This window comes from Rhodnius prolixus, unplaced genomic scaffold (genome assembly GCF_049639745.1).
Source record: "Rhodnius prolixus isolate KJV_2025 unplaced genomic scaffold, Rpr scaffold_11, whole genome shotgun sequence".
NCBI lineage: Eukaryota > Metazoa > Arthropoda > Insecta > Hemiptera > Reduviidae > Rhodnius > Rhodnius prolixus.
In genome coordinates, this window is record NW_027411625.1 from 10,715,105 (window position 1) to 10,743,074 (window position 27,970).

The 27,970-nt window shown below is 33.5% G+C and overlaps 3 protein-coding genes across 11 annotated transcripts in view; 1 reads left to right on the forward strand and 2 right to left on the reverse strand.

Moving 5' to 3' along the window:
• LOC141459538 (voltage-dependent calcium channel subunit alpha-2/delta-3-like) overlaps positions 1 to 27,970 on the forward strand; it is a 91,649-nt gene that overhangs the window by 56,737 nt on the left and 6,942 nt on the right. The gene's annotated exons all lie outside the window — the stretch shown is intronic.
• Positions 980 to 9,883, reverse strand: LOC141459552 (maspardin-like). The gene is made up of 7 exons (XM_074138769.1): positions 9,616 to 9,883; positions 8,929 to 9,063; positions 8,343 to 8,448; positions 8,132 to 8,252; positions 6,955 to 7,063; positions 5,937 to 6,188; positions 980 to 5,842 (listed from the first exon to the last, which is right to left on the reverse strand). Exons 1-7 carry the CDS (start codon positions 9,709 to 9,711, stop codon positions 5,792 to 5,794), a joined length of 870 nt encoding a protein of 289 aa, XP_073994870.1. The 5' UTR covers positions 9,712 to 9,883; the 3' UTR covers positions 980 to 5,791.
• On the reverse strand, positions 9,933 to 27,037 carry ort (glycine receptor ora transientless). 4 transcript variants are annotated; one of them, XM_074138765.1, is made up of 11 exons: positions 26,930 to 27,037; positions 23,204 to 23,299; positions 22,920 to 23,070; positions 17,900 to 17,982; positions 17,658 to 17,801; positions 16,623 to 16,705; positions 14,227 to 14,361; positions 12,459 to 12,559; positions 12,210 to 12,370; positions 11,954 to 12,074; positions 9,933 to 10,685 (listed from the first exon to the last, which is right to left on the reverse strand). In XM_074138765.1, exons 1-11 carry the CDS (start codon positions 27,022 to 27,024, stop codon positions 10,506 to 10,508), a joined length of 1,350 nt encoding a protein of 449 aa, XP_073994866.1. In that variant the 5' UTR covers positions 27,025 to 27,037; the 3' UTR covers positions 9,933 to 10,505. The 4 variants fall into 4 exon arrangements, with proteins under 4 accessions (XP_073994866.1, XP_073994865.1, XP_073994868.1 ...); XM_074138764.1 differs by having other exon boundaries at positions 22,920 to 23,073; XM_074138767.1 differs by lacking the exon at positions 26,930 to 27,037 and adding an exon at positions 24,755 to 24,914.

Below are 27,970 nucleotides of genomic sequence, written 5' to 3' on the forward strand. Positions count from 1 at the left end.
TACTAATAAAAGTTACAGAACTAAAATACATTTAATTAGTATGTCAAGTTTAAAGAAAATTGTTGGAACCGTTTTTGAAAATAAAACAAAAACCTAAAAATAATTATTCTAAAAAGTGGCCTTCTGGTTGACGCCTTATTCCTGTTACATCTTTGGAAAGTATGGAAATAACTTCCTGAATTTAATTTTTAGTTACTATAATACTGGGTTAATTTTATAAATTAAGTAAATAATGCCTTTTTTACAGGCGGGCTTTGCCTCCAACTACCAAATTAGGTGTCGTGGTCGAAGGCGACTATTAAACACTTCACTAAAAATTATTCATATTAACTAAATGATTTTATTAAATGATAAAATCTAAGGCCTTGACTGCAAATCGAACCTAATACAGCAACTACATCTTATCTTTAAGGATCTCGTCTCCAACCGCGGCGCCTAATTTTATTAATTATGTTATCTTTATAAGAAGAATTTTTCTGATCTTGAGGGCTTCATTTATTCAGGAGATAAGGCATGAGATTCCCTCGTAAAATTTCATTTCGGTACATTTTTTTTTTGTATTTATGGCAGTGCAATAAAATATGTTTTTGAAACAAGTTTAAATCTTTAGAAATGTCTTAAAGACACGCATTTGAACTCTCTTCTACTTTCTGACTTTCGAGTTATGCTCACAAACACACACACACACACACAAAACAATCACTGAAAACCTTTTTTGCGGACTCACGAAAACTTATAACGTGTATTTCTGTGAAAACCAAAAATCACAACTCTGCAGGACTATAATACATCTCTTGCCATCGCAGATGTATTACAGTGAAGTGTTTTATTGAAACTGACTCGTTACTCTACGGGTTCAAGTCCAAAGAATTTCTTTAGATACAAAAACGGAACATACGTATACACCCTTTTACTGTAGGATAGGAAGGGATTTTGCACCTTTCCAAAAAAGAGGGTAATCAAGATAAATAATCCACACTCTGTATTCAAAATATAATTTGCACAAAATTCACTTAATCCACAAATATTTATGACTATTTGCAATTTTAAAAATAATTTTTCCATTACATATACATATATTTCACTATATATAGTTCATATGTAAATAAATTTATTTATTTCAAAAATTCATTATATTTACAATTTAAATTCAACTTAAAATCCAAATTACAAAAAGGCACTTTCTAGCTTAGTAAGGTACTTGTGCAAGAATTCATAGAACATAGAAGGAAAAAAATCAAACTCAAGCACCATCGTATTTAATTAAATTTTTCCAACAAAGGTTAGTCCCCTCAGGTGGTCCAAACATTCCCAAGGAAAGCATCTAATTAAGTCATTTATAAGGAAGGCTGAGTTGACCCAATTTCGCATAAAAAGAATGGACTTTCAGCATAAACTGGAAGATGAACATGGTGCAGTTATCCGGGTAGGTGCTTCTAAACGCTAGGTGAAGATATGCTAGTTAAAGCATGTTTTTTTTACCAGTTAATGGAAAATGTATATGTTACACGAATAAAACCCTTTTATATTTTATACTTGACACATATTTATTCAATATATTTTCTCAACACAGAAACATTTCAACTTCTACCATCAATAGAGCAACATTAGTATAAATTAACTATTTATAGCAAAGATGTAGAAGCCTCAGTGGCAGACAGATTAGAGATGAGAAACGCAGAACTGTTGGTTTCGTAGTCTAAACTTTAGATTTTATTATATGTAAAATTTGTAGTAAAGAATGTTAACTACTCTCCTCGTCCATAACACCTGAACGGTAAAAATGCGCATGAAAAATAGGCGTAGTAACTTTAATTTTAGCTGTGATGGCGCTTAAAAGTTGAAAAGTTTTAGGACTAAAAACCTAGGGTTTTTTTTTTTACAAATACTTTTTTTGTACAAAATAACCGTAAGCGTTTTCATAAGTAGTCACCCTGGCTGAGTTAAATGCAGTAATAACAAATTACTTATCATTTATAGGCACTTCTGAAACTAGTGTGAAATTAGAAAGTCAAGCAAGCTAGTCACGAACTAACTGAACTAATTTTTAACACTCAAGCTGTGATTCGATTGCACAAGTTTAAAGTTAAAGCCACAGCCTAATCACGGGAGTGATTGTGATTTGAACTCATTTTATTTTTTTTTAGAATGTTTCTTATCAAAGTGCAATATAAGTGGAAGTCTAAGACTTTTGTAAGTTAACCCGTCACCGATTACTAATTATAATGCCCTCCGTTACATAAAACCGATTGTGTGAAAACACTTGATGATGCTTGAAATTGACAGCAAAAAATAAATGCAACTCGGTTAAGTACTTTACATTTTGTATCTTACTAAGTGATACTATCACTCGATATCAGACTCTAATGCATCCAATAGTCAGATACGAAATACAGCGCTTTGACATAGTTCCTGGCCAAGGGACCTCGTACCAAGTGCACTCTAATGCTACCAGGCGCGTCAACGGGTTGCGGATTGTGAAACGGCTACCAGATATGGTGGTTGGCTGCGAAATAAGCAGACTTTGCCTGACGAAAAGCAGTCGCTGGCAAGGGGAAACACATCGGAGGGGAGGTGAGCTGTCTGGTGTCGCAAGCAGTTCATCAAAGTCTCATAACCCAATGATGATGTGCGATAGTAGCGGGTTAACGCCGCCAATTTGAATTAAGCACCTGGTCTAGAAGGGCTTATTTCTTGTTTAATTTTTTCTAGTTTTTCCTTGTTTTATTGTTTAAATTTCTATATTTTTATATTTGTTTTATGTCGACATTCACTTATTATTATGATTTATCTGATAACTGATTGTAGCATGGTGACTTATTTTTGTTATTGAGTTATTTTAAGTAAGTAAAAGTTTTAAGTATTTAGGTTCAATTTTGGAAGAGAAGGGAGGAAGTGCTGAGAAGAAATGAACAGACAAGAAAAGTCATAAGAATGTTACACCCAGTATTGTGGAATAAAAGCATTTTCAAGGAAAATGAAAGAAGAATCTTCTACTCCATCATCGAAGGTATTCTTGCTTATGGTGCCGAGACCCGGACTATAACTCAGAAGTGTCGCTTAAAGACCTATCTTTAAGCGACACTTCTGAGTTGTACAACCTATTGTAGAAATGGACTGTTGGAGGGGATGCTCCAAAGAAAAAAACTAGAATGGAAAGAATGAGAACAGGGATGTTAGATATCAAATGGGAATAGTGGAAAGAATGGAAGAGAGAATAGCGAAAAAGAAGTTAAGGCTCTCGCATGATTGGATGAGAAAATATAATGAATGGGTCAGTCTATTGTTAACGAATGTCTTAGCTCCTTACTTTTTGCTGATGATCAGGTGGTGATCGCGCAGGATTGAGAGGATCCTGAATTTATGAGAAAAAAGGTAATAGACCAATATCAAAATGGGGCATGAAAATAAATTTCTCAAAGTCGGAATATGGTGGTCGGAGGGAAGGAACAAATATATTAGAAGTGGATGGAGAGAAAATTGAAAATGTGAAGGCTTTAAGGTACCTGGTCTCAATTTTAGATGAGACGGGAGAATGTAGTGCGGGAGTGCAGGCAAGGTAAAAATGCTGTTAGAACACAACACTCCATCTTATGCAACCAGCGAGTAATCGGCAAGCTTCCCAGTAGAATTCCACTTCCCCACCTCCAGAAAAACCGAAACAAGACAGATGAAAACTGTTTCAAAGAATAACATTCATTTGGCAAAAAATACAATTAACATTATGATACATCACTGAACATATAGCAAAAATACTCGTACACACGTACATACAATATACGTACATGTATACATATAACAACAGACTTAAAACCAATGATCAACAGATATAGACCAGAACTCCTATTGAATTTGCATAAACACGAAACTTATATGTATACATTTTTTTTATTAAATGCAATAAACCTGCTTTTATCACGTGTTATAAGTAATTAAAATACTGCTCACCTAACAATATATTATGAAAAAAAAGGTAGAATCGCTTTCCCGAAAATATTTGGAAAAATGAAATTACGTTTCGAAAAATGTAATTATAACGTAGAAAATATAAATAAATTCCAGCTCTGTGATTAAATGGCTTAACTCTCCAACATCTATATAGAAACATGAATTTATCTATTGTGAATAAAGGATCTGTTGTAGCGCCCACCGGAATGCCTAATTTAATTAGACTTCAAAGACTGCATAAAGACTCCTGGGTAAAGCTTGAAGGCACGAATTTTTCTACATTGTACCTAACTGTCAGACACACCCTGTCAAACTGACAGGACATTCTCAAAAAGTGTAGGGCCGTTTCTTCTTTCTATCAAACCCTAGTGTCTAGAATATTGCGAATATTCTTGGCGTAGGGAATGATACTCCAGTAAACTAGTAGGAGAGGGGCGGCAAGTAATGAATTTTTCCTCCTGCCTCTAGCCTGAGATTGTCCCCCCACTATTGCTTGGCGTAGAGAATCTTAGACTTCATTAAATAAACTTCGTGGGGCTTGATAGTTGCGATTATTAATCACTTGAATATCTACGAAAATTATACCCTGAAATTCATTGTCTTTTCTTATATTCTCAAAAGCACAAATGAACTGCATCTAGCACTGTCTTAAAGACCGGCTTCCGAGGACTACCGAGAAATCACGCTCTTTCTTCCCCAGAAGAGGCATAAGTTTAAAGTAATTATTTAATTATTAATGTTTATTTTATAGCTTAAAGAGATCACGTTGCCTAATTTATTTGGTAAACATATTCTCAGAAACAATCTGAATAAGAAAGCGTGTTGGATACTAAATGAGAATAGGTTTACGATGAAAAAGTTATGCGTTTACTTCTTAAATCAACCAACTCCCTCGAAAAATATTATGGGTGCGCCAGTATAAATGTACATATAAATTTTATTTATATTACTTTTTATAATTCGACTTTTCATATTGTTAATTTTTATTGCTTTATGAATGCTGTGGTTTTTGTCACAGTTCAGACCATTGTGATCCTATACGAGAATGTAACTTGAAACAAAACAGTTTTGTTGATAACAGTATTTCTCCTACTGTATTTCAACCCACTGATCAGTCTATAATCCACAAAGATTAAGCATTTTTTAACTGCAGAAAGTGAACAACGCGATGACTTTTTGCGCACCCTATTTGAGCGTAGGATTACTCAAAATATATGAGGTATACTGCATAAGCTTTCTGTGACATTGCGTTTTTTGAATAACTGATTTTAACAATTTTTAAAGAAGCTAAAACAGATTTTCTACAGTTTAGTTCTTAAACCAACCCGGCCGTTAGAACACTGCATATCAGAAATACCCAACAAATGTGTTAACGGTAAACGTATTAGCTGAGGTTGCTCGTTAGAGACCAAAATTCTATGGAGTTAACGATTACAGAAAAATGAGATCGTCGAATTCTGGTCCTAAACCAGAACTAGCACAGGTCGAATCATAAAGCAGGTAATTGAGAAACCATACAAGACATAAGCTTTCTGTGATCATACTGGAAAGCATGTAAGCAAGATTTCATCAGGTAACTTCAACGAGCTATGCCCTTTAAAAAAAAAAAAACTTATAAGCGACCTTACTTTATAGAGTATTATAATTTTTTGACCAACATATTTTATCGAATAACGATAGGGTGCTAGATAGTGGGAAGCACAGTTTTTTCTGAACAACACGAACTGTGTTGTACTAAGAAGTTTAAGGGTTTGTTCGTCATGTAACTAGAACGGATTCAAGGCTAAAGTCACATGTTTTTTTGGGCACACTTGAGCTCTGGTGAATTTTACTTCTCTTAAATTTAGCGATCATAAGCAGAATATTCCGTATCGTAGAATTTCCTTAAATGGATCTGTAAGTCAACAATTTAATTAAATTTTTACATTAATTAAATTAATTAAAGTATCATGCACACAATTAAATTTTAATATGTGGAATTTAATTACCTGCAGGTGAAGATTAACCTCATCGGAACGACTTAAATATGGGAAATTCCCACCGGTCTTCAGATGCGCCAATTTAGCCTTGGGATAGCACTTATACAATCTCTCTCTGACCGGATACGACAGGACACACTTATCAAACACGTCGATTATAGTTATTAAATCGACAGACTCTAATTGCGCACAATCGACTTGACTGTTAGTACAATTAATGGTTAGTCTGGACGACAGATCTTGTTGACTTAAACTATCCAACTAAAAACAAAAAAATTCGAAAAAAATTAACTGGGTAAGCAAATTTCGAGGTTTTCTGCTAGTAAGATAAAAACTTTCTAGATTCACATCAAACTATTCCATTAACTAAGCTAATTGGACACCGAAAGCTTTTTAAAAAATAAAAAATAAATATACAAAAATAGAAAAAAATACAGAAATAAATCTGTCTAGTTTTTTAGATTAACCATACGTAGTTTTTCAACGGTGAATAGACTCGCAACTGTGACTTTGACGCACTTAATACAGCTTAGGTACAATGTAAACTATGTTTCTTTTAAATCAACCACGCAAAGTGGATGAACGCCACTTTTTTAAGCAATTTATTATTTCTGCTTAGGTTCCATTACTCTAGCGCATAATAAAAGCACCCATAAGCTAAAGCAAACACATTTGCAAAGAAATTTAAATCACTCAGGTTTTGAAAAGTCTATTAAAAACTTAAAAACAACCGAAGCTCCACGAATGTCAAGCACACAAGAAGCTTCTTAAAAATCAAGCGGAAATCCAGAAAATTATATCCACAAAAAAAAAAACCTTTCTGGGAAATATTTTTACTTCAAGGTATAAAAATACTCCGTCATGAGAAACCTGTCTAGATAACTTTATATATCCTGATCACTTTTTGAGAGGTCAACTAAAACATTTAGAATCCTAGAAAGCTTTTTCGTTAAAAATAGAAAACCTTAATAGGAAATATATTTAGCCAGACTAAAATCTCATCAGCTTCCAAATTAAATGCACTTACCTTTTCCACCATAAAATCGACTGAATCGATAATTCGTTGATCCTGGTGTTCTTGCGGGAAATTAGCCATAATCATCTTCTTTAAAACTAACGAGGGCATCATCCAGAATCTGGTTGAAATAACAAATTCAGAATAAAAATTGTTAAAAACTAGGTAACAGAAAAATGTTGAAAACAGCCGGTAAGACAGTTTTAAAAGAGTTAATCGTCAAAAACTGCAGGAAAAAGCGTAATACTGAGAAACAACCAACTTCAACAATTGTTTCCTCTTATTCTATAAAAGACAAAATGCCCAAATTTTCTTTGAACTATATTAAGTAATCCTCCTTTAAAGGCCTAATTTTTTGCAACAATACGAATCAAATACATTTTTAAGGAAAACGTGGCTAAAAACGGGCAAAACGGCATTTTTAAGTTATCATTCAAATAATAGTCAATTCAAATATATTGAAAAATCTGTGAAAATTGAGTGCTACAATTCATTGGAACATTTGAATCGATTTTAAAGTTATATAATTTTAAAATAAGGAATGAGATTCAATATTGTAACTTATAAGAAATTCGAGATTGCTACTTGAAAGAGATTCCTATTACTCGAAAGAAAGGCCATTGAATTTACTTTAAAAAAAAAAAAAAGATCCTGACCCCTGCCTAACTATTCAATACCCCATCCCACCTCAGACCAAGTTTGTCACTAGGCACATTCTTGGACAAACCACTTACGTAGAACCCGCACATCTTGACTAAAACGAACTTCCTTCATGAAACACTTCAGATAACTTGCCTCACTCCTAAGCAACCGCTCCAAACATTCCATTTAATTTGACGAAATAGGCCTCTATACTTCTCTGTTTGCAACAATCTGGATTAAAACTTGGACTAAAACTCTGCGGAACCACAAAATCTACCAGCTAAAACAGTACATAAACTCTCAATCCAAAATCCTCTGGAGTATAGTCCATGCTCCTTTCTACATTTGTAACCTCACAACCCATATAGACATGAAAATTCCTTTTGCTCGCGACCTAGCAAAATCCCAATACAACAGATTCCACAGTTTTTAGAGATAAACTCTGTGCAACAAGACAGAATTATTATTTTGACATTTCGAACACCCACTGAAATAGGGAGCAAAAAGAGCTTTTGTTATAAATCCCATTCCAAGTTGCAATACTTACATAGCAGCCTTATCATTGTAATGGAACACGGAAGTATCACAAAATGTGTTGCAGAGTATTAATGAGGCAACTCGCGGATAATTGGCAGTGTATTCGGCGAACTTTTGAGCTAGAAATCCACCTAAAAAAATTTAAAAAGTAGTGGTGAGCTCATGCAGCTTTAGTTCATTTACACATAAGAAGCAAGTCTTAAACATAAAGATACACTTACCTAACGAAGCTCCAAACAAATGCACCTTTTCTAATTCTAGATGGTCGATGAGTTTTTTGAATCCGGCGCACCAATCGCTAGCTGTCCAATAGGCGGGATGTTCAGCCTGAAATCACACTGTGACTAAGGAAGCTGCTCAATAGATTATACCAATTACACGCACATTGGATCAAGCGCTCACACAATAATTGGACAAAGGATTGCAACACCACAATATTGAGATACAGTATTTTTCTCTATTTTACATATTCGAAACACTGATTTACAATAAAGAAATGCAGGCTTTCAGGGTTTACTAAAAATAACATAAAATGTTCACTTTCTTTACCCCTATAGGAGGAAACAATGCAATCAGGCAGATTTTGATTTTCCGTTTTCATTTGAAAAATATGTGTTTTGAGGTACACTGAGCTCGAAAGAATGGTTTCTAAAAATTGCACTGTGTGTCTGTCCGTGTGAAAGTGTGTATCCACCATAACTATGAATAAACGTCTTTTAAAACTTTTTTAGTAATTCAATTTAACGAAATACCAAATATTAGCACCACAGCTCACCACAAACACACAATAAATAACAAATTACTTACTGATATTACTCGAATCCCTTTGGCGCTCAGTCCCATAATTTGTTTGAAAAATGTATCAGCAGTCCCACAAATGGGTGGTAGGCATATTAGAGGGTTTTTTACAGTTTTGGGGCCTGAGTCATAAATTTGCCATCCCTAAGAAACAGAAAAGCTCAGCGTTAAACTAAGTTTAAGTTAACCTACAACTTCTCATGACCATCTAATGTATTACAAGCAGGAACATGCCGCTCTTAGTGCTTAAAACCACTTACCACTTGCTTAAAAATAGGTGACAAAATGTACAAAAGCTGAATCTACGATCACTGCAGTATAAACATCAAAGCAAGAAAACAGAACACGTTTTTAGTTCAGTCAGCCAGTGAGGCATTCTTATGGTGTGTTACATTATGCCTGCGTGAGGTTCAAAACTGTGCTCGAGTATTTGAGCGTAAGACTTGGCGCTCTTGCTTCCTCTACCTCTCTGTCGCTAAATGCTTCTTCTAAACTAAAACTATTACCCACAACAGAAACGGCTTACTTGTCTTTAGTTTACGCTAAGAAATAGTCATTTTGGCATAATCGTGCCACATTAAGCCCTTTGATTCAAGCTGATTTTAACAGCGAAATTATGCCGCACCGCGAGCCTAACCACATTGATTTCTATGTCTAGAACTTTACAAAATAAACTTACTCATCTATGTACCTTACCTTATCAACTTGTGAATCGACCAGAATCCTTCTCAATGGTATACTACTTCTGAAGCTAACGTATTCCAAAGATTGCGACAGTTCACTGTTATTCATATTTTTGTATTCATAATAAATCTTTAATTTGAGTTATATTCTAGCTTACTATTAATATACTGTAATATAATTAGAGTACACTGAGAACTATAGTATGACAGCATTTAAGGGAATTACGTAGGGCGGCCATTGTGTAGTAGGAACATGGAATATACCATACGAGGTATGTGAAGGTTACAAGTAAGACAGGTTATATCTATTTACAAGAACAATAATGATAATCACATAAATTTTATTTTTATTATACATAAAACAAAACTTTTAAATAATACAATATGTAGAGAGTACACACTATAGTAAATTCTAAAATACACATTATACATACTACAAGAAGATATATAAGATTTTATGTGGGTGGCCCGCAGAATTTTCTTAGCCCAATCAAAGGAATAAACGTCAATATCAACATTTTTTGTACAGTTCATTTAAGAGTACAATATTTTCGGGGTGAATTATAGAAATAGGTTTATAGCTAAATCTAAAGTAGTTAACACAGTTACCCCTGATGGTTCCTCTATAATTGCGTAGTGTGGGTGTAGAATGTAAGCCAGAATAGATCTATTGTTTAAAATCCCTTAATTAATCCGGTCTGGAGAACATAGTATGCGCAGTGTATGTCTGACGCGCTGTTGCTTTGTGGGTATACAGTAAATAAATACAAAAAAGTTGCACACAACTACTCTCTGCATAACCCGCTGTGTGAAGCATGGTCTAGAGAGTAAGCTGGAATAATCTATTGTGGCTTACTTTGTGGATTCTAGTTTTACTATGTACTTTGTTTTTCAACTACAATATTACAGATGCTCAGCAAATAAATACCAGTATGATAAATTCAGAGCTGTAAAAAGTACTGGAAAGAATATTCGAGAGAACTTATCGATGCGAATCGCTCGCATTCGATTGCGATTAGCTAAATTAATTGAAGGCCTTGGAGGTGGCGGTGGAACTCCAAGATTGCGTAATTCTTTGGATTCCTGCAAAATGAAAAGTTAAAACAGTTCAAATCTTTAAAACGCACCATGTGAACACTGAGGTCCAGTGAGTAGTGTACCAATCTATCTGCTATCACATAGTGTCAATTTGGGGCCTTTATCAGATTAACCTGACTAGTTATCAGTACTGTAACTCGGATATTGTCTATGTGTATGGTCATGGGGGTCATGAGAGGCATTGTGTGCCTTACGTCTGTGTGAATCCCGATCTGAGCTCAAGTATTTGTGCCCCAACATTAGTGTTTCCATTATGCGGAAAGTAGGTACTCTGCTCATGTTCAAGTTCCTCTCTTCATTTCTGACCTTGGTGGTATCACGAAGAGGTAGCAAGATCTAGTACTTACAATTAGGTTTCTAGAATGGAATGCTTGCTACCTAAAAGTAGGCTGAAATTAGGAATTTCTTGTTGTTTGTCATCCAGCATTTGACGGGGCATACACTCACACCTAGTAACAAAAACCTGGCGGATGTTACAAGAGTCATCCTTCCACTTACGGATCTTTTGAAATAAAGAAGTAAGTTACTTAGGGCCAGCAAGCAGCATAAAAATGCATTCCATTCCTCTGGTGGACAAAGCAAACGGCTCATGTCCTAACGATCCCGTAGCAACAGGTCGCACAGGCCTCTGACATTTGAAATCAGAGGGGATAATACATTTAAACGAATGGTGGAAAGACCTTGGACCTCGAAGAAAGACCACTTTTTCCATCTAGAACTACGAATGATCAGCCTAATAGCCCTTTTGTGAGTTTGATTAACCTATAGACCCCATGCAGCCTCTATTAGGAAGAGAGGGATCGATCTCTCACATTCTTTTTTGAACGAATTACAATCGTTAGTTTGTGGTATGAGTTTTCTGTTACGCTGAGACCACAAACGATCATATCGCGTGCAGAGACTACTTTGAGGTAAATTCTTGTAAATAGGGAGTGCTTAACCTACTAGACGTTCAGGGGTATGGTACAATAAGCCTCTTTGACTGCAGTCCCTTGAGGAACAGGAACCCCCGAGTTCTTAATATGATCTAATATATCAGTTTGCCTTAGAGCGCCTTATAACTTAAGTTGGGACTTTCAACAGTCTTGTCTGAGCGTTTTCAGCCAATATCAGTAGTATGTCATTATCATTGTATGCAGTATTGCAGCATTAAACCATTGTAAAGTACAGGACGCTCCAAATTCAGAAAGGCCCTAATCTTATTGTAAGTTTGTCTGTCAAGATTAGTAACTGTAGCAGTATAGAAATTTTACCTTAACTGACATATTCCTGATGTTGGCAGCCTGATTTGGAATTTCTGGCATTTTAGGTCCATCATTATCGCCCAACACAATATTGACTAGACAGTATTCCATCAGTGCTAGAAATACGAAACTGCAACAACCAAACAAAATATTGTATGAATTATTGACAGCCAATAAAGTTTTTTTGTCGAGTTCTGGTTTACGCTTATTAGAGAGCACAAACAGTTCTGGGTAGCTGTAATATGTTTTAATGCGAATTACTCACACTGTGCACACAGACATAAATGCGTCCACAGCTTTGATATAAGATACTGGAGGTAACGATGCTTGTGATTTCGCATGCTGTGTAGACAATGTTAGTAAAGACGTCACTCCCAGAGTTACGCGTGCAGGAGCTGCTTCTGGTTTGATCCAAAACGATACCCACTGTAAAAAATTTAAAGATAAATTATTAAATGAAGGAACTGGTTTTTATTAAATTACCAATATGTAGATTGATAAGACGTCAACTTACTGACATTATGACTATCAAACATGTTGGAAAATAGGTATGAAAAAGGTAGTATCCTAATCGACGCTTAAGCACAAATATAACCTCAAGACAAGTGAAATTACCTGTAACAGAACAAAACTCTGAGGCTTAATGTAGCCTTTATGATACATAATTCATAGCTTAATGCACAATAATGATGCATAATATCACACACATTCGTCAGCAACGTTTTACCTTATTCCGGCGGTATTAAACAATATTTAATAAAAAATATAATTTAAATGTCAGCTAGAATGCAAAAGCTGAGCATTCTTTTTCTATTCCTGATATCCCATTAGTATCTACAGCGTGAAGGAGCCTCCATCCAAGCAAACTAGCTTTATCTGGCTTTCAGCGCCTTCATTGAACCCAACCGGAATCCTTCAAATTAACAGACGTTTCTATATAATTTGTCCACATCATTCTGGGTATTCATCTGATAGGTTTTGCTTTTAAAAATTTCTTATGTGTGAAGGGCCTTAAAAATATACAGTTTCACTATCTTATCGACATCTTTTTTATCCTGTATGGTATTGAGATCTGTTGGTGTAAATAATTTGCTTGTTTAATACATTGGGATCCCTCCTGATCTATATATGAACTTCTGCTTATAATAGTTCCGCGTTAAGTAAAGTTTTTTACTATATTCCATCTTATCTGCAAGTTACACGGACTTTCTCGTGCTTCCTGCTTACTTCGAGTAACTTGCTTTTTTTTCCCTTTCAGTTCTGTCTTTATTCATTAATAGCTTGCTGGAGATTTTTTTTTAATGTTACAGCAATTAGCATGATATCATCTGCATACTTTAATATTAGGAAGAATAATCCGTCGAGTCTTTTTTGCTGTTACTGTTCTTGCAACTCTATTCTTGCAAATTTTGTAATGGATAAATATTTCTTTAATAATCATTCTAACTTAAAAAATAATCGATAACGCTGTTTTCCCGAAAAATTCCAAACCTTTAAAAGTATGTTCTGTAGAGTTGTAGAATCTGGTTTACAGAATTGTTTTAATATTTGCTATAAGCGATCCTTTCATTATAACTTGATATGGTGTAGCGGCTGAGTTGTTAACTACCCCTGGAGAAAAAAATGCTTTGAGTACAAACAACTCCATAAAAGCCAGTTTCTTGAGAAAACGTTTCGAAGGTATTTGTGGGTAAATAGCAATTTTGTAAGAGAAATTAAATTCGATTACAGTACTTACTCTTAAGAAAGGTAATAAACATTAAACTGTGTTTAAAGTAATTCTCCATCAAAAAACGAAGAAAAATTAAACTACGAATACGGAACGATTGCAATACTTCCCATCACTTCTTCTTTTTGCCAACTTTTATTAAAATCAGGCGAAGATTTACTGAGTTGTTATAAATAACAGTGTAAGAGGGTGCCTTACTTAAGTGGGGCAATCTATAAGTATGCGTGGAGACCCCCAAAAGCTATGTCTACATGAAATTCCGAGTCAAATGACACCTTATTCTTGAAAATCGGTCGACTTGTTGTTTACAAAAAAAAGTAACAAAAAGAAGATCAATAAATAAAATTTCTGATAAAAACTCAGTTTTTGTTAGGCGCCGACTTCAGCCTGAAAAACTCTCTATGGAATCGCTATTCCCCAACTGTCTGGTCCTAACGCAACCATGCAATACTTCTTTAAAAAATTGTGGATCATGGATCAGTAAACTCCCTGATGTTTTGGCTACTCTCGATAGGAAAACACACACTCGGCACAAATAGTATACAAACAACACCTGTAGAATATACTTGGGTACAGTCAGCCGTCTTGTTCTGTACTAACTGCAGCTGAGGTAGTTCAATATTCTCGTCCACCACCAAAGGTACATTGGGTTCCCATTGGAATACCAAGTCGTCTGTCGTGTGTGACACTAGAAGCAGATAACCATAGAGATATTGTTGTGTGGCATTTAGATTCATCCAAATTAAGATATTTAAGCCTAATGACAATTTGTGCATCATCAAATTAAGATAAGCGTAAACGTAAAACAAATAACATTAAAGTTAAAACATAAAATATAAACAGGGAAGGGATTAGCTCAGTGGTTAGTGTATTGAGAAAACACTTTCCAAAGGCCGACACTACATTAAAAAAGACTCAGATGACCTCAGAAGTTATATTTTAGATATTAGTTGTATTCTAGACTTTCTAACAAAAACTTCAGCTTAAAAAGTATAAGGGTTGATTAAACGCTAAAAGGTACACAAATCAGCAAGTACCCATCATTTCATTAATACTTCATTGATATCATTTGAGTAATTTTACTGTAGTTACTTTTCATTAATATTTATTAGAATCTATTACGTGCCACAGACCCCAATGCGGGCTATTTTCATACAACAGATTCGTTCAAGTAGCACACCATTTAACTTAGATTGATTGTAATATCTATCAATCTATAAAAATCTATTAATCACAGATTAAAAAGAAAAACATTATAAAAAAAATATAAAAATAATTATGAGGGCTGCGAAGGACATTAGATGTTGTGCACCTTTCAAATAACAAAAAAAAAAAAAATTATGAGGGCAAAAATTTCCATTTAAAAAAAAAAAATGCTTACTTATTTTATTTATTTATTTTTTAAATAAAACTCGTCGGTTTAAGTTCATTCTTCTCTCCTTCATCCTCTCCTATGAATAGCGTCGAGACCGCCCACAACCACATCTTTTATTTAAAATTTAACTATCAACATCACTTTAACAATTATCACTAGAACATTGCAATGAATACTAGTTATAAGAGCGAACTTTTCGCTACGATTCGGTAAAAAATTCATTTAAAACTGAACAATATGGAGAGAGGTAGAAATGTTTGAAATTTGGACGAATTCGAAAACTTAAAAAATTTAACCATATACAGGGTGATCCATTTAAAACGCACCAATCGCTAATAACTTTTTAGGAAAGCGGAATTTCGAAAAAACCCACGAAGTAAACTATATGTTTTTTTGGTCGTTTTCAAATTTTCTACCCCCGATGCTGTATCTTCATATTTGGCGTAGTTACGGCCAAAAACCCGAATGGGGTTTCATCAGACCCACTGGTTTTGACAATGATTATAAAAACTGCATAAAAAACTGTGAAATATTACGTTATCCCCGTTTTGATATCCCTAATATTAGTCAAAATATTTAAAATCAAAGTTACAATTTGATCTAATCGTGAACGATTTTCGATATTAATTTCCCACCAGAAATACACGATTTAGGAGGTCCTCTGTCAGCAAAAAATGTTATTTTGGACGCAAATAACAAAAATAATAATAATTGAAGATTTTAAAGAATGTAATTGTTGTGGGAGAATCATCATCAAATAAAAGTAACCATAACATCATTTTAATGTACCCCGAATGCAAGACTTCTTGACCTATGATTACGGTAAGAATATCTTGCGTTTACAAATCCTCCAAAATTAATCACTCTTTATCTCAATAACTATTATGACTAAAACAATGCAATTTATACCAGTTAAAGAGATAATTTTTCTCTACAATTGGGTAATGAATTCATTAAAATCGGAACAATACGAAGAGAGATAGAAAAGTTTGAAATTTAAACGATTTACAAAACCTCCAAAATTTAACCATCTATATCACATTAACTACTGACACTAAAACATTGCTATTTATAGTCTATATTTAGTTATAGACCAAACTTTTCTCCACAATTCAGTAAAGATTTTATCCAAATCTGTTTAATACGAAAAGAGATATAAACGTTTGAAATTTGAACAAATTTGAAATTGAAATTCAGACCTATTTGAAAAACCTTCAAAATTTAACCTTCTATATCTCATTAACTATTATCACTAGAATGTTGCTATTTATACCAGTTATAGAGTAAACGTTTCTTTATATTTTGGTAAAGAATTCATTGAAATCTGAAAAATACGAAGAGAGGTACAAATGTTTAGAATTCAGAGTGCAGATTTATAGCACATTTATAGCAGACGTCCGCGTTTGACGAACTTTTCTGGTTAAATCTAAATTTCAGGTAATATTCAAATTGTGAACGTTTCGAAATGAATAAATTATAATTTCATCTACTATAAATAAAATACCAATAGGAAATAAAGGCGTCCTTCTTGGAGAATAGACGCCGCTGGACTTATTCCAGAAGAAAGTACTTACAGCTCTCCATCTGCAATTTGCATTCCTGGGTATCGTGTGGATAAATCATGAAGTTCATTACGCAAGACAAGCGCAAAGTTAACCTGTAGACAGAGAATAGACAGTAAATGGCGTTAATAACGTCAACTTTTTAACAAAAAGTAATTCAGTGACCCAGATAAATTGATTCTCCAAGTTGGTCGCTAAAGCCAACATTGACCCCTAACATTCAATCTTGGCTCTAATGAATCCATTTAAAAGGTTATGGTTGAAAATTCAGAGGAAAAAATTCACAAGAATTAAAGAACTGAATAATTTTACCACTAAATTCACGTCTTTGTTTAGCCACCATACTCGTAACCATTGGTGCAACAATATTTTTTTTTTTTGTTCAGGAGTGGAATAGGCTTGAAAAGAACTTTTGCATTGCTTTTTGCCGAGCATGATGGCCTAATACTCTGCCAACAAAAAAGGAAACCTGTACAAGAACATTTTAAACTATCTTCCACTCAGTCTCCATATTTACCTTATTTTTCTGTGATTTGAATATTTTCATGCACTTGAAATATTTATTTGTGAACCAATTGATTTGTCTTTTATTTTCGACATATGTATTTCATTTGTCTTCCATGTTTTATTTTTTGTTATTACTTTCACTTTTTTCCCAATCTATGTCTTTAATTTGAACCATTAGATCCCCTATTTTACACTTAAATTTATCAATACTTTTGAAGGAACTAGTTTACTTTTCATTTTTGTAATTTTTACTAATTTTTTCAAATTGATGTTATTCTTACTTTCATTTTAAACAATATGAAACTTCCTTTACCACAAATTTGTAGTAGTTTATTGCTAAATGCGACATTAAACTGAAGTGGGAAGTTTAGAGGGAGAATCTAACATCCAACCTATCCCTGTTTAGACAGAACTTTTGTGCTCAAGTTTTGCTGACATTTCGTGTGACCCAAGGAGGATTGCAAAAGCCTAGGAATTGCGGACATGCCCCAAGGTCCTGCCGCTGATTATTATACTATTATAACTGACTATTATACGTACTTAACCATGTAGAGAATGGTCTTATCCTTGTACAACCAGATATAATGATTTGGAATTGTCATAGTCTGGAACGTCACAGATTTGGCATTCTTGAAGAAAGAATCAGGACGCCACATATTCTTCAGCCAATCTACTTCTAGCAATCTGTGGGTAAATCAGAAAGACAATTTTAGGAGAAAGGCTAAATATTTATAAGGAAGAATCTCAAAAAGTATACCTTATGGTTTCTACATTAAACCTACCTATATTCTGAGGTCATATTCTCGGGTAACCTCAAACGGTAATCTTTCCACGTTTGAGCAAAAAATATGTCGGCCACGTAAGTCTGCAACATAACATTGAACTTCAGATGCAATACATGCTCAAGTACACAATCAAACATAATATGTATTCTTGCAAAAGTACATATTCTTACGTGAGTATATACAATTCCATCTGCACAAAACTATTTCATATAAATGAAGTGAACATGCAGCAAAACTTATTGTAACTTATTATGTACATTGAACAGAATAAAACGTATTCCATTATAAGAGAGAACAATTAAAACGCCCACAAAAACGTTAATATACAATTAAAATAGAAATCACTCAATTATTTATCATTTCAAAAAAAAAAAAAAAACAAAGAACGAAATACAAAGACAGGTTTAAGATTTAAATTTTTCAGTAAGTTGCAACTGAATAACATTTTGACAGGTAATGCTGGAATGCGTCAAAATCAGTTAAGTAGTTACTGTCAAGATCCATGGCAGAGCTAAATTTAAAGTAATATGTATTTTAGGAAATAATTTGTTCTCATTACTTTGCTAACATTACGAAGTGTGAAGATACCTATTCATGCAATTTATTTTTGTTTGGTCTTAGCTAATCACATGCAATTAATTTATCTTTTTTTTTATTTTATAGACAAGGCCTTGAAATCTATTAACTAGTAATATCTCAAATTATTAGAGTGAAATGTATAGTAAAGATATATTTTACAAATTATTACATAGGGTTATAATAATACAATAGTGCCTCTAAAATAATGTAAGTTATTAAGTGAGTGATTTGTATATTGGACTCCTACGTTGAGATCTCATGTTTGATTAGTAATTCATTTTTTCTTTTTTTTAATGTAAGCATTTCTTCTTCATAGGAGCCTGTTACAGTTCTTTATCTATTGATGAGACAGCATTGTCTGAAAAGACAGAACACTGTCCGAGGAGGCCAGTTCACTAAAAAGGGTTTCGGGCACCAAATACCTCAGATGTTGGCGCGCCTTAAATAAAATAATTATGCCAAGATAGACCATCTTGGCTACTTTTAGCTTAGGGCCCTCGCATTGTTAGAGCAAATTAGTATAAAAATATTGGCACTTTATTTCTATGGGAAATAATAATAGGAAATATAAAACACCAATAGTAAATAAACAGAAAAATTATTCAGCTTTTCAGCATGGATATTTGTTTGCTTGAGTTTGATGTTAAATTATCAAATCAGTAACAAATGATTAAAAATAAAGACGAATAAAAGAAAAGTAATTTGACAAACGGTACACGAAAAGAAAAAAAAACGTTTTTGATAGATTTCTTATCTAATGAGATGTAATGTTAATATCTTATGCAAAGTAGACTTTATGGTGCTAGTCAATTCATAACGGCAATAGAATTGGAAACAGAGGGACGGAATATCAAGCCAACTCTTGTGACTTAAGTTGTACATGTAAGAAAGAAGTCTCATCTTGCATACATTTCTAGTTGAATTGATTGCTACAAGTGGCAACATCCTGGCTGCAATTATTTCTTGCAGAGAGTGGAAAACAATCTATCAATATTCACTGAAGGGAGCAAACGTAGTAATACTACGTTCTACTTTTATTGTGAAAAGTAGGAGGAAAAAGTTTTAGCTGACTGCCAAGCAGAGCAACTGACAGTAGTTATAACACTGGAGTGGATGGATAGCTCAACAATTGCGGAAACCAGTCGGAAAGCAGTTAAGATAATAATATTCAAAGCTGGCAGAGTTGAACTGGAGAATACTAAAAACTGCGAGGTACATCATGCAGTTTATTGCAGTATTGAGTTGTGGTGTGAGTAATTTATTGGGGACTTTCATTTAGTTGCCGTTCTACTAAGAGAACCCTATGAGAAAGTAGGTGCCTTGGTGGGGTGCGCTCGCTAATAATCGATTATCGATTGCCAACCCAGCGAAAAATAGAATTGCTACCTCAGCGATATTCTCAAGTGATTCCTAACTATCGACGCAAACCCCATACACCACATTCTTCACAATATAAACTTCTCTTACTCCTGATAAGAGAAAGTACTTAGATTGCCAACATGGCAGGTAAAAAAATTTTTTTTTTAAGGAACTTCAACTTATTCCACTAAGAGATACTCTTGTTTTTTTGAAAATAATGCCTGTATCGTATAAAAGTAATGCGTATAAAGTAACTTTGGGCCAAAATATGTGACGACTTAGGTTCCATTGGACAAATCGGACATAGGTTTTGTGGTATGATAGAAGTTAAGAGCAAAGATTTTAAATTAGATATTCAAACTTCGAGTCCTGCATGTAGGTACTTCTTATTTGACAGAAAAATGATAAAATAACCTATGAGCTTCTGTTTCCGTCTACGAGACAACTAATTCGGTATTTGTACGTTAAGCCTCACCGGAAAATAGGTGATCATCTTAGCTTCATTGTGCATATAATAGGTAATTTTATTACAATTCTCGGATTTATTTTTTATTAAGGGCAGACTCCTATAATAAAAGATAGAGAATTAGATAAAATTATATTTATAAATTTTGTTGGTAAACCGAGATATCTAACCTACCGCAATATTCTATGTATTGATTGAACATAATTTATCAACATACTTTTATGAAAATGATAACTCATAATTCACTGAAAGAAAGAAAAAGATACAACTCTTTGAATGTGAAGAATATAAAAGATTTTCAATATAAGAAAATAAAACCCATGTAAAAAATAATCTGGAAACCAATAATATTTGTATAATGGTATTTGTATGCTATATTTGTATAATAACAGCCGTATATGTTGCTTTTATAAATTTCCGCCAAAATTAGAGTATTAATTAGAAGTATATTCTATAAACATAATATATTTCTGTTTTGTCTTTTCTGGCCATAACGTTTTTTTCTTTTTGAGCTGGCAGACGTTCAGTCAGGTGATTAATGCACACATCAAGAAGACAGTGATTTTACGCAAAATTATGTGCTCAATATCGATAATAAACACAAATATTCTCGCGATTAATTAGGCCACTAATAGGAACTATTTTTTTAATAAAAATTTTAAACCAAATTTTACCTTAAATGATCAAACTTATTGCCAATTTTATAGCAGCAATATTATTAGGTTTCTATTCAAATTCAATATTTGTTAAATCACCAATACTACTGACTTCAATATTTCTGATCTTGACTTAAGACTCGTTTATGTTCCCCCTGAATACTCCGCTACTCAGTAGTTCAGCCGCTCTAGATCCGCCTCTCAATAGTCAGTCGCAGAAATGCAATATTATTATTTTTTTTAGAAAACTGTGGCTTACTTAATAACACACTTAGTAAAGATAGATAGATAAGCTTTTACCGAGTTCTGTGTGGAATCTAGAGGAGAGAGGTCCTAGGTCGGCGATAAGCCTGGAGTTGATTCTAAGTCGACCTTAGAAAGACAGATCCTGAGCGAGCAACATGTAACTTCTTGCGGTTTTACGGTCGAGTCAAATCCTACCACAAGTACTCGTGCACTTACTGCAGAACTGGCAGTTTCTAAGGTCACGGTTAGTTAGTCATCTACATGCCAGTTTGAGATCACAGCGAAGAAAGCAATCAGATTTAGTTAGAAACATTTATATAGACAAAGAAATAATTGATAACTAAATATTGAAAACGTTCTTCTACCTTTACACATTTTTCAGTTTATGTTCAAATAAAGTAATCTTACTTAAATACACGTTTTATATAAATGGACGACCGGTCCATTGAACGTTTAAGCGGACCACTCTCACACTGCTCCGAGTCATGCTTTGATTCTTGGCAGACCGCTGAAAGAGTACATTACTGTCTGTTACTGAGTAGCTGGATAAGCAGAATCAGCTGAACCTTTTTTCGTGACCAAAAAGATAGTTACAAAATGTCTTTTTAGATCTTTATTATTAAACTTCTCGCACGAACTTAAACACGCCACCCCTAGAACGTTTACAAGCCAGTCTATCTTAAACTATCCAAGCATAAGTAGGGTGTACTAACCGCGGGATTGGTAGGATAATAATTGCTGGACGTCTCCAGACTTTGTAAAAGTTAATATGAGTTTGTTCAGAAGACTTTTTGTAGCTTTTTCAACAGTTACTGTCTTTACTCTTGCGTTAAAAGGGAAACAATAAAACAAAAAAATCCCTCAAGTATCCCAGAAAACATGGGCCAAGACTGCTGTGTTAGATGAAATTGACTTCGTATTTTTGGTGCAACAGCTATTCCATTCATTGGTTTTATTGCTCTTTCTTGCTTAATTTTAGTGGTAGTCAATAATTGATGCAAACATTAAATTGAATTTTTGTTGAACCAGTCCAAATATGATGCGAAATTTGTTTTAACATCTGTTTTTACAAACTAACAAAGCATTGCAGAAAGAAATGCAGCACCAATCTTGCCCCAAAACTTTCTCATACGTAATTATTGAAGTCAAATTTTCCTTACTCTTCTTCTGATATATCTGTTCAAAGAATCACGTAGACCAGCAATCACTGAACGCCCAATATCGTATTGTTCACCTTCTAGATATTTTTTTTTATCAGTGGTTGCTTTTTCTTTACCAGTGAAAATTATTAGCAGGAAAGTTTCTAAAAAAGCTTGGAAGAATTTCAGCTGGTAATCAATCGTAACGACAAAGAATTTCATTTCGTCAAAGCACTTAAGTTTATTTATTTTAATGAAATAAACTCACCTACTTTAAAAAAGACGTAAAAAAAAAATTATTCGCAAAATGCAAAAACAAAAATTTATTAAGAGCATTTTGATGAACTTTTCACTTTGCCACAAACAAAGTTTAAAAAACATATTTCTGGGCATTTTCCGTGGAAAATAGTGAAAAACTTTTCTGTAATGTACCCACTTCTGGTAGAACAATTTTCTTCTAAAATTGAACTAAAAGGTGTTCTGGCATACTTAAACTTTTTGGGGGATAGAGGAAGGTTCAAGACATGCATTATGTAAATTTTGGAAAATTTATGAAAAAAAAAACCTCTTACCATAGAATTTTCATCAATGGAATCCAATCCCATGACTGTGACGTGGAAGAAAACTACAGTTGGATTTCCATTTTTCTTTGGTGGTCGCATTTTGTCGTACAACGACTGGTCTTCAGGTAGTATCTCGTTGAAACTTAAACCACTTATTGTTCTACTTTTTTTTTATTTTTGAATTTGTATCGTATTGTTTGGCGTGAAAATCATTTAAAAAAAGATACATTATATAGTATTTTAAAAATAAAACATACCAGGCATGAAAAAAAATAGAAATTCCAATTACTTACAGGAATAATTGTGTATGTAATAGTAGAGAGTAGACTAGAGCAGTTTGGCATAGATCTGGCATTATCTGAAGCCAGTATCTCTCCTTAAGTAAAACTCTGCAAGAACATGAAAACAAACAGTGATAGGCCTAATGAGTGTAGTTTGCACGAAAGTTAATGACAACAGCTATAACAATTTTTCCTCCGGAAAAAATTGCCAGAAAATTGAAAAATCTATTTCAAGTAAAATGGCTGCTTCAGAACCAGTAAATTTCCCTCAAACTCCTGTAGTAACTGCCTTAATTCTAGGATTCCCAAAATCAAAGTAAATAGCCTTGCATATCTGTGATATGTTTACAAAGTTTAATGAAACACAAAAGAACTGTGAACCTAAATTGTGCAGCGTTTTTCCACAAACATAACATTCTACCAATAAATAAATACCTTGTTAAAGTAAAGAAATCGCCTATTTTTTCCGTTCAACCACCAATTAGGTGTCGTAGAGCTGAAGCTGATACTTTACTATTAACATTTTTTAAAAACAAATGAAAAGTAGCTACACTCGGGATTCGAACTAGGTGATCTACCAATTACAAAGCCAAATCCGGTGAATTGATAATCTGTTGAATACATTTGTACTCATAAATGTTATGCTGGTTTCGTACAATGCACTAAAGTGGAACTTCAGAGGATAGCACAGTTTCAACCCTTCTTAAGAACCCTTTTAAATAAGGTTTTAGAACCCTTTTAAGTATGTTACAGTTTCTTGAAAAAAATATTTCAAAAAAATTAATATACCACTTGTGGTCATAAAATTTAAATTAAATCACTGGCACCATTTCGATAAAAAGAAAATCGCAAAAAACTGCAATATAAAGATAATTTCTTTTACGTTTTGAAGTAAGCGTGACGTCAAAGACTCCCCCAGAACCCCACAAAATTCATTCTCACTTCAAAAATAAATTAAAACCAGAGTAAACCAATTTTCTTCAAATTTGGAATATACGAGTATTTATAGTTAGTAGGACCGGAATAGATCACACTTAACGGAATAGATTTTTCATTTTTTTCACAGTGAACTTTGCATTAAACTTTTTATGCACATTGCATACACACCGCATTACACAAGTCTGTGTATACCCACGTCTTGTTATACCACGTACATGAAGTTCTTTTAGATGTTACATTGTCGCAGGAGACGCCCTTTAAGTGAAGTCCTAAGGGAGAGTTTAAATGCCATCCCAAAACTGCCGTTTCAGTATTATTTTTTGGTTCAAACACTGAATAATATTTCTGAGCATGAAATTCGTAATAAAATTTACAACTTGTAGTACAATGATTCTATTATTTGAATATGATAGGATTTTTCTGTTTTGGCTGATGTCGAGAGTTTTATTTGAAGTTTAATGTAAAATATGGAGGCTCAGCATTCGATTTTTGAAATTTTCTCAGGAATTCTTTTTGGGGGCAGTGGCATATTTAATTGATTTCATGTCTTTTTTTGTATGCATATTAATTATAGAGAAATTCGGGGAATGTTCGCGTCAAATTTTTATTTCTTTTTTTACTTACTGATTTAATTTTCAGAATGAAGGAGTAGGTGTTCGTCAATTTACTTTGGGAAACTCAATTTATACTTTAGTATAACTCCGAGTGTGCTTTGAATAGACCCAGAAAGCTGACTGAGACTTAGGTAACGACTTATAGCACTTGTGTCAAGTTGAAATCAATGTGTGTGTGCTAGAAAGTGCCAATAGAAAAAGAAGAATCTTTGGAGTACTTGTCAACATGTTCTTCCAGGGTGGGGTGAAGAGGTACCTCCCTCGATTACTACGCTATCCCACACCTCATTACCCTCGCGACAAACCCATCCTTGCGCTACCATCGAGAATATGGGGCTTACAACTGCAATGGCAAGTCCCCTAGCGCTTCGCCTAGACTTTTATCAAATTGGGACTTTGACCAAGTACCCTTTTTAACTATGGCTAACTGAGAAGTTCTATCTTTTTTAACACTGCAATATCTGACTGCATTCAAACTGCAATGGAGAGTAAACAAATAATATCCTTTATCTTTTATCTATTGATGCTACCTATGTATGATACAGAGAGGAAGGTTTTTTGTAAGTTGATTTAAATACCTAAGTCTAAAAATAAAATAAATTAAACATCTTATATCCTAAACTAAATCCAAACAGGATTAAGTATTTATAAGATACTAAATTTATATGAAATAAATGAAACTTCACTAAAATGCATCAATATAAGTTCACCAGAAAATTTCCTTCTTCGGGTAAACGGTTATCGATTTTGAAAAATAAGTTTCTTCTTCACTTTTCTATTTAGTCAATAGAACTGAAAACGAATTGATCTCAAGCAAGATTGTAACATACGTAAATATATCAGTAAAGAAATATTAACTTTTCTACAGTAAATAACAGCATCCAACATATTTTTAATGACGCTAAATAAACAGTTGATTTACAGAAACATGGGCAATACTTTGACAAAATTTTACAAAACAACAGCTGACTGTAGAAAATCTTTTTTGGCCAATTTCACGAAGTAAAACAACTAAAAAGGGTGATTTCCAGAACAAGAAAAGAGATACTAGACAAGTTTTTACCAGTTTAATCAAAAGTCTACTGATATAATGATGACTGTAAGATTGACTGTTTCACATTTGATGCCATAAAAGCTATAAAAAGACCCCCTTCTAACGTTGTCCTAGTTCATAGAAAATTTGAATGGGCCAATATTTCAAGCAGTGAGCTTATGAGATAAATATACAAAAAGATCTGGTAATGTGAGAGTTTTTTTTATGACAACTAGCCGTTCAAAAAATAAATAAATAAAATAACGAAATTTGGGTACAGCAGAGTTTTGCGTTAGCGTAATGGTGATTTATTTATTAGAACCTGTAAATTAGTTGAGAGTGCGTCACTACAGCTAAAAATAGGGAATTCCTCTATTTATATTTGTGTTTAGAATATTTTTTACTCCCTAAACTGTGCTCAAGGTGTACCTTTTGTGACCTTAAAATGACGTAAGGCACTACGGCGGCTTTGTAAGATCTTTCAAGCATGTAAATATTGCTTAATCGAAGTATGATTAAAGCTCGATTCCCGCTTAGTGTGAGCTTTAAAATAAATAATAAAAAAAATACTATTAGTGGGAGAACCTTCAACATGCGCATGTGCTGTTGGAATTATATGTATGCTTAGGATTTACCTAAAGCGCTTTTAAACATTAGATTCGCCCAAATATTTATTCTCACAAAATTGTCATATGAAGTGACATAATCCCAAAGTATTTTTTTGTTTTATTTTGTTTATTTATTTTTTTTTTTTTTACTCTCCTATATTTCTCACGTGCGCAACAGAAAAACTATGAACAATTTCGGAAACCCCTATGAAAATCTTAGTAATCAAACTTATGATAATACAACGGAATTAGAGATATGGCAGCAGTTTTCTACAATGTCTCAGAGTAAAGCATTTTTAGCTTCAATTCTGCTATTATTCTCATTAGCTACAGTATTTGGCAACAGTTTGGTAAATAGTATTTTTTAACCCTAATTTTCCCTGATTGTTAAATTCTACAAGATGATTTTATATAATTAAAATTTACACCCAATTAATTTCTCTAAATTTTAATTTTATACCTTTTTTTTAAGTAAAATAATACCCAAGGAGTGAATGATTAAATAAATCAAGACTTTTACCTTTATTCTACCTTGTAATCCTACCTTGCAATAGTCATAATATCTCCAACCGTAGAACACTTTTTAGGGTAGCTCATTTGAGGAGCCATACTCTGCCACGTAGTAGATCCAACGATCATAACATCCCATGGCTTCAACTTCTGGCTGGAAAAAAACTTCTATGGGGTTCTTACCAAAGCTAGAATTAACTGTGCGGGACCCTTACAATAATATATTTTGCTTTGATGGTTTTGGATTTTTCGACCGTTGTTGATAGATGATTTTTGGTGAATATCGAGGTGCGGTGAATAAAGCTACGAGTATATCATCATCACTGTTGATACTCGTTGTACTCGTAGCTCTAAATTAAACTTCACAAACTTTTTTTATAAGACCCTGAAGAAGGTAGTAAAAATTACCGAAACGTTGGTATAAAGCAAAATAGTTGTTTTTATTTAAGACCGCACCTCGATATTCTCCAAAAATCATATTTTGCTTTATTATTATTTTTTTAGATTATTGGGAGAGTTTAAATTGAAACAAAATTTTCTGTAATATTGACTAAGATTTTAGTCTGGTTGCAAAAATACCTTAAAAAATTAAAGTTATGGTGGGGGAAAATAAAAAGTTCAAAAAATGAATAAATAAATAAATCAACACAGAATTGGTACAAATCAATATCCTAATTACTAAAACTCAATTGTTACTTCTTTTTTTCTCAGCAAAATCGTTAGATAATAGATTGTAAAGGGTGTGACTACAAAACCATATCCACAGTAACTTAAAGATACATTGTGACTTTCTTGAGTATCTGTGACAGAAGGTGGTCAGTCGTCTTATTGTATAATATGTAAGTGTTAGCAAACGGGATGAATACGAGCAACATTACGATCGTAAAAAAAAAAAAAAAAAAAAAACTCTGCACGCTTTGCGTGTATGAACTGGGGACGAGTTAGTGTAGGACCCTCATGGGGGCACCAAAATGCCTACTTCCCCATAAGGAGTAGCAAAATCTACCTGTTATTTATCTAGTTTTGCACGCAATTCCTGATCTATTGTCTTTTTTTGTTACATTAGATAACTGAT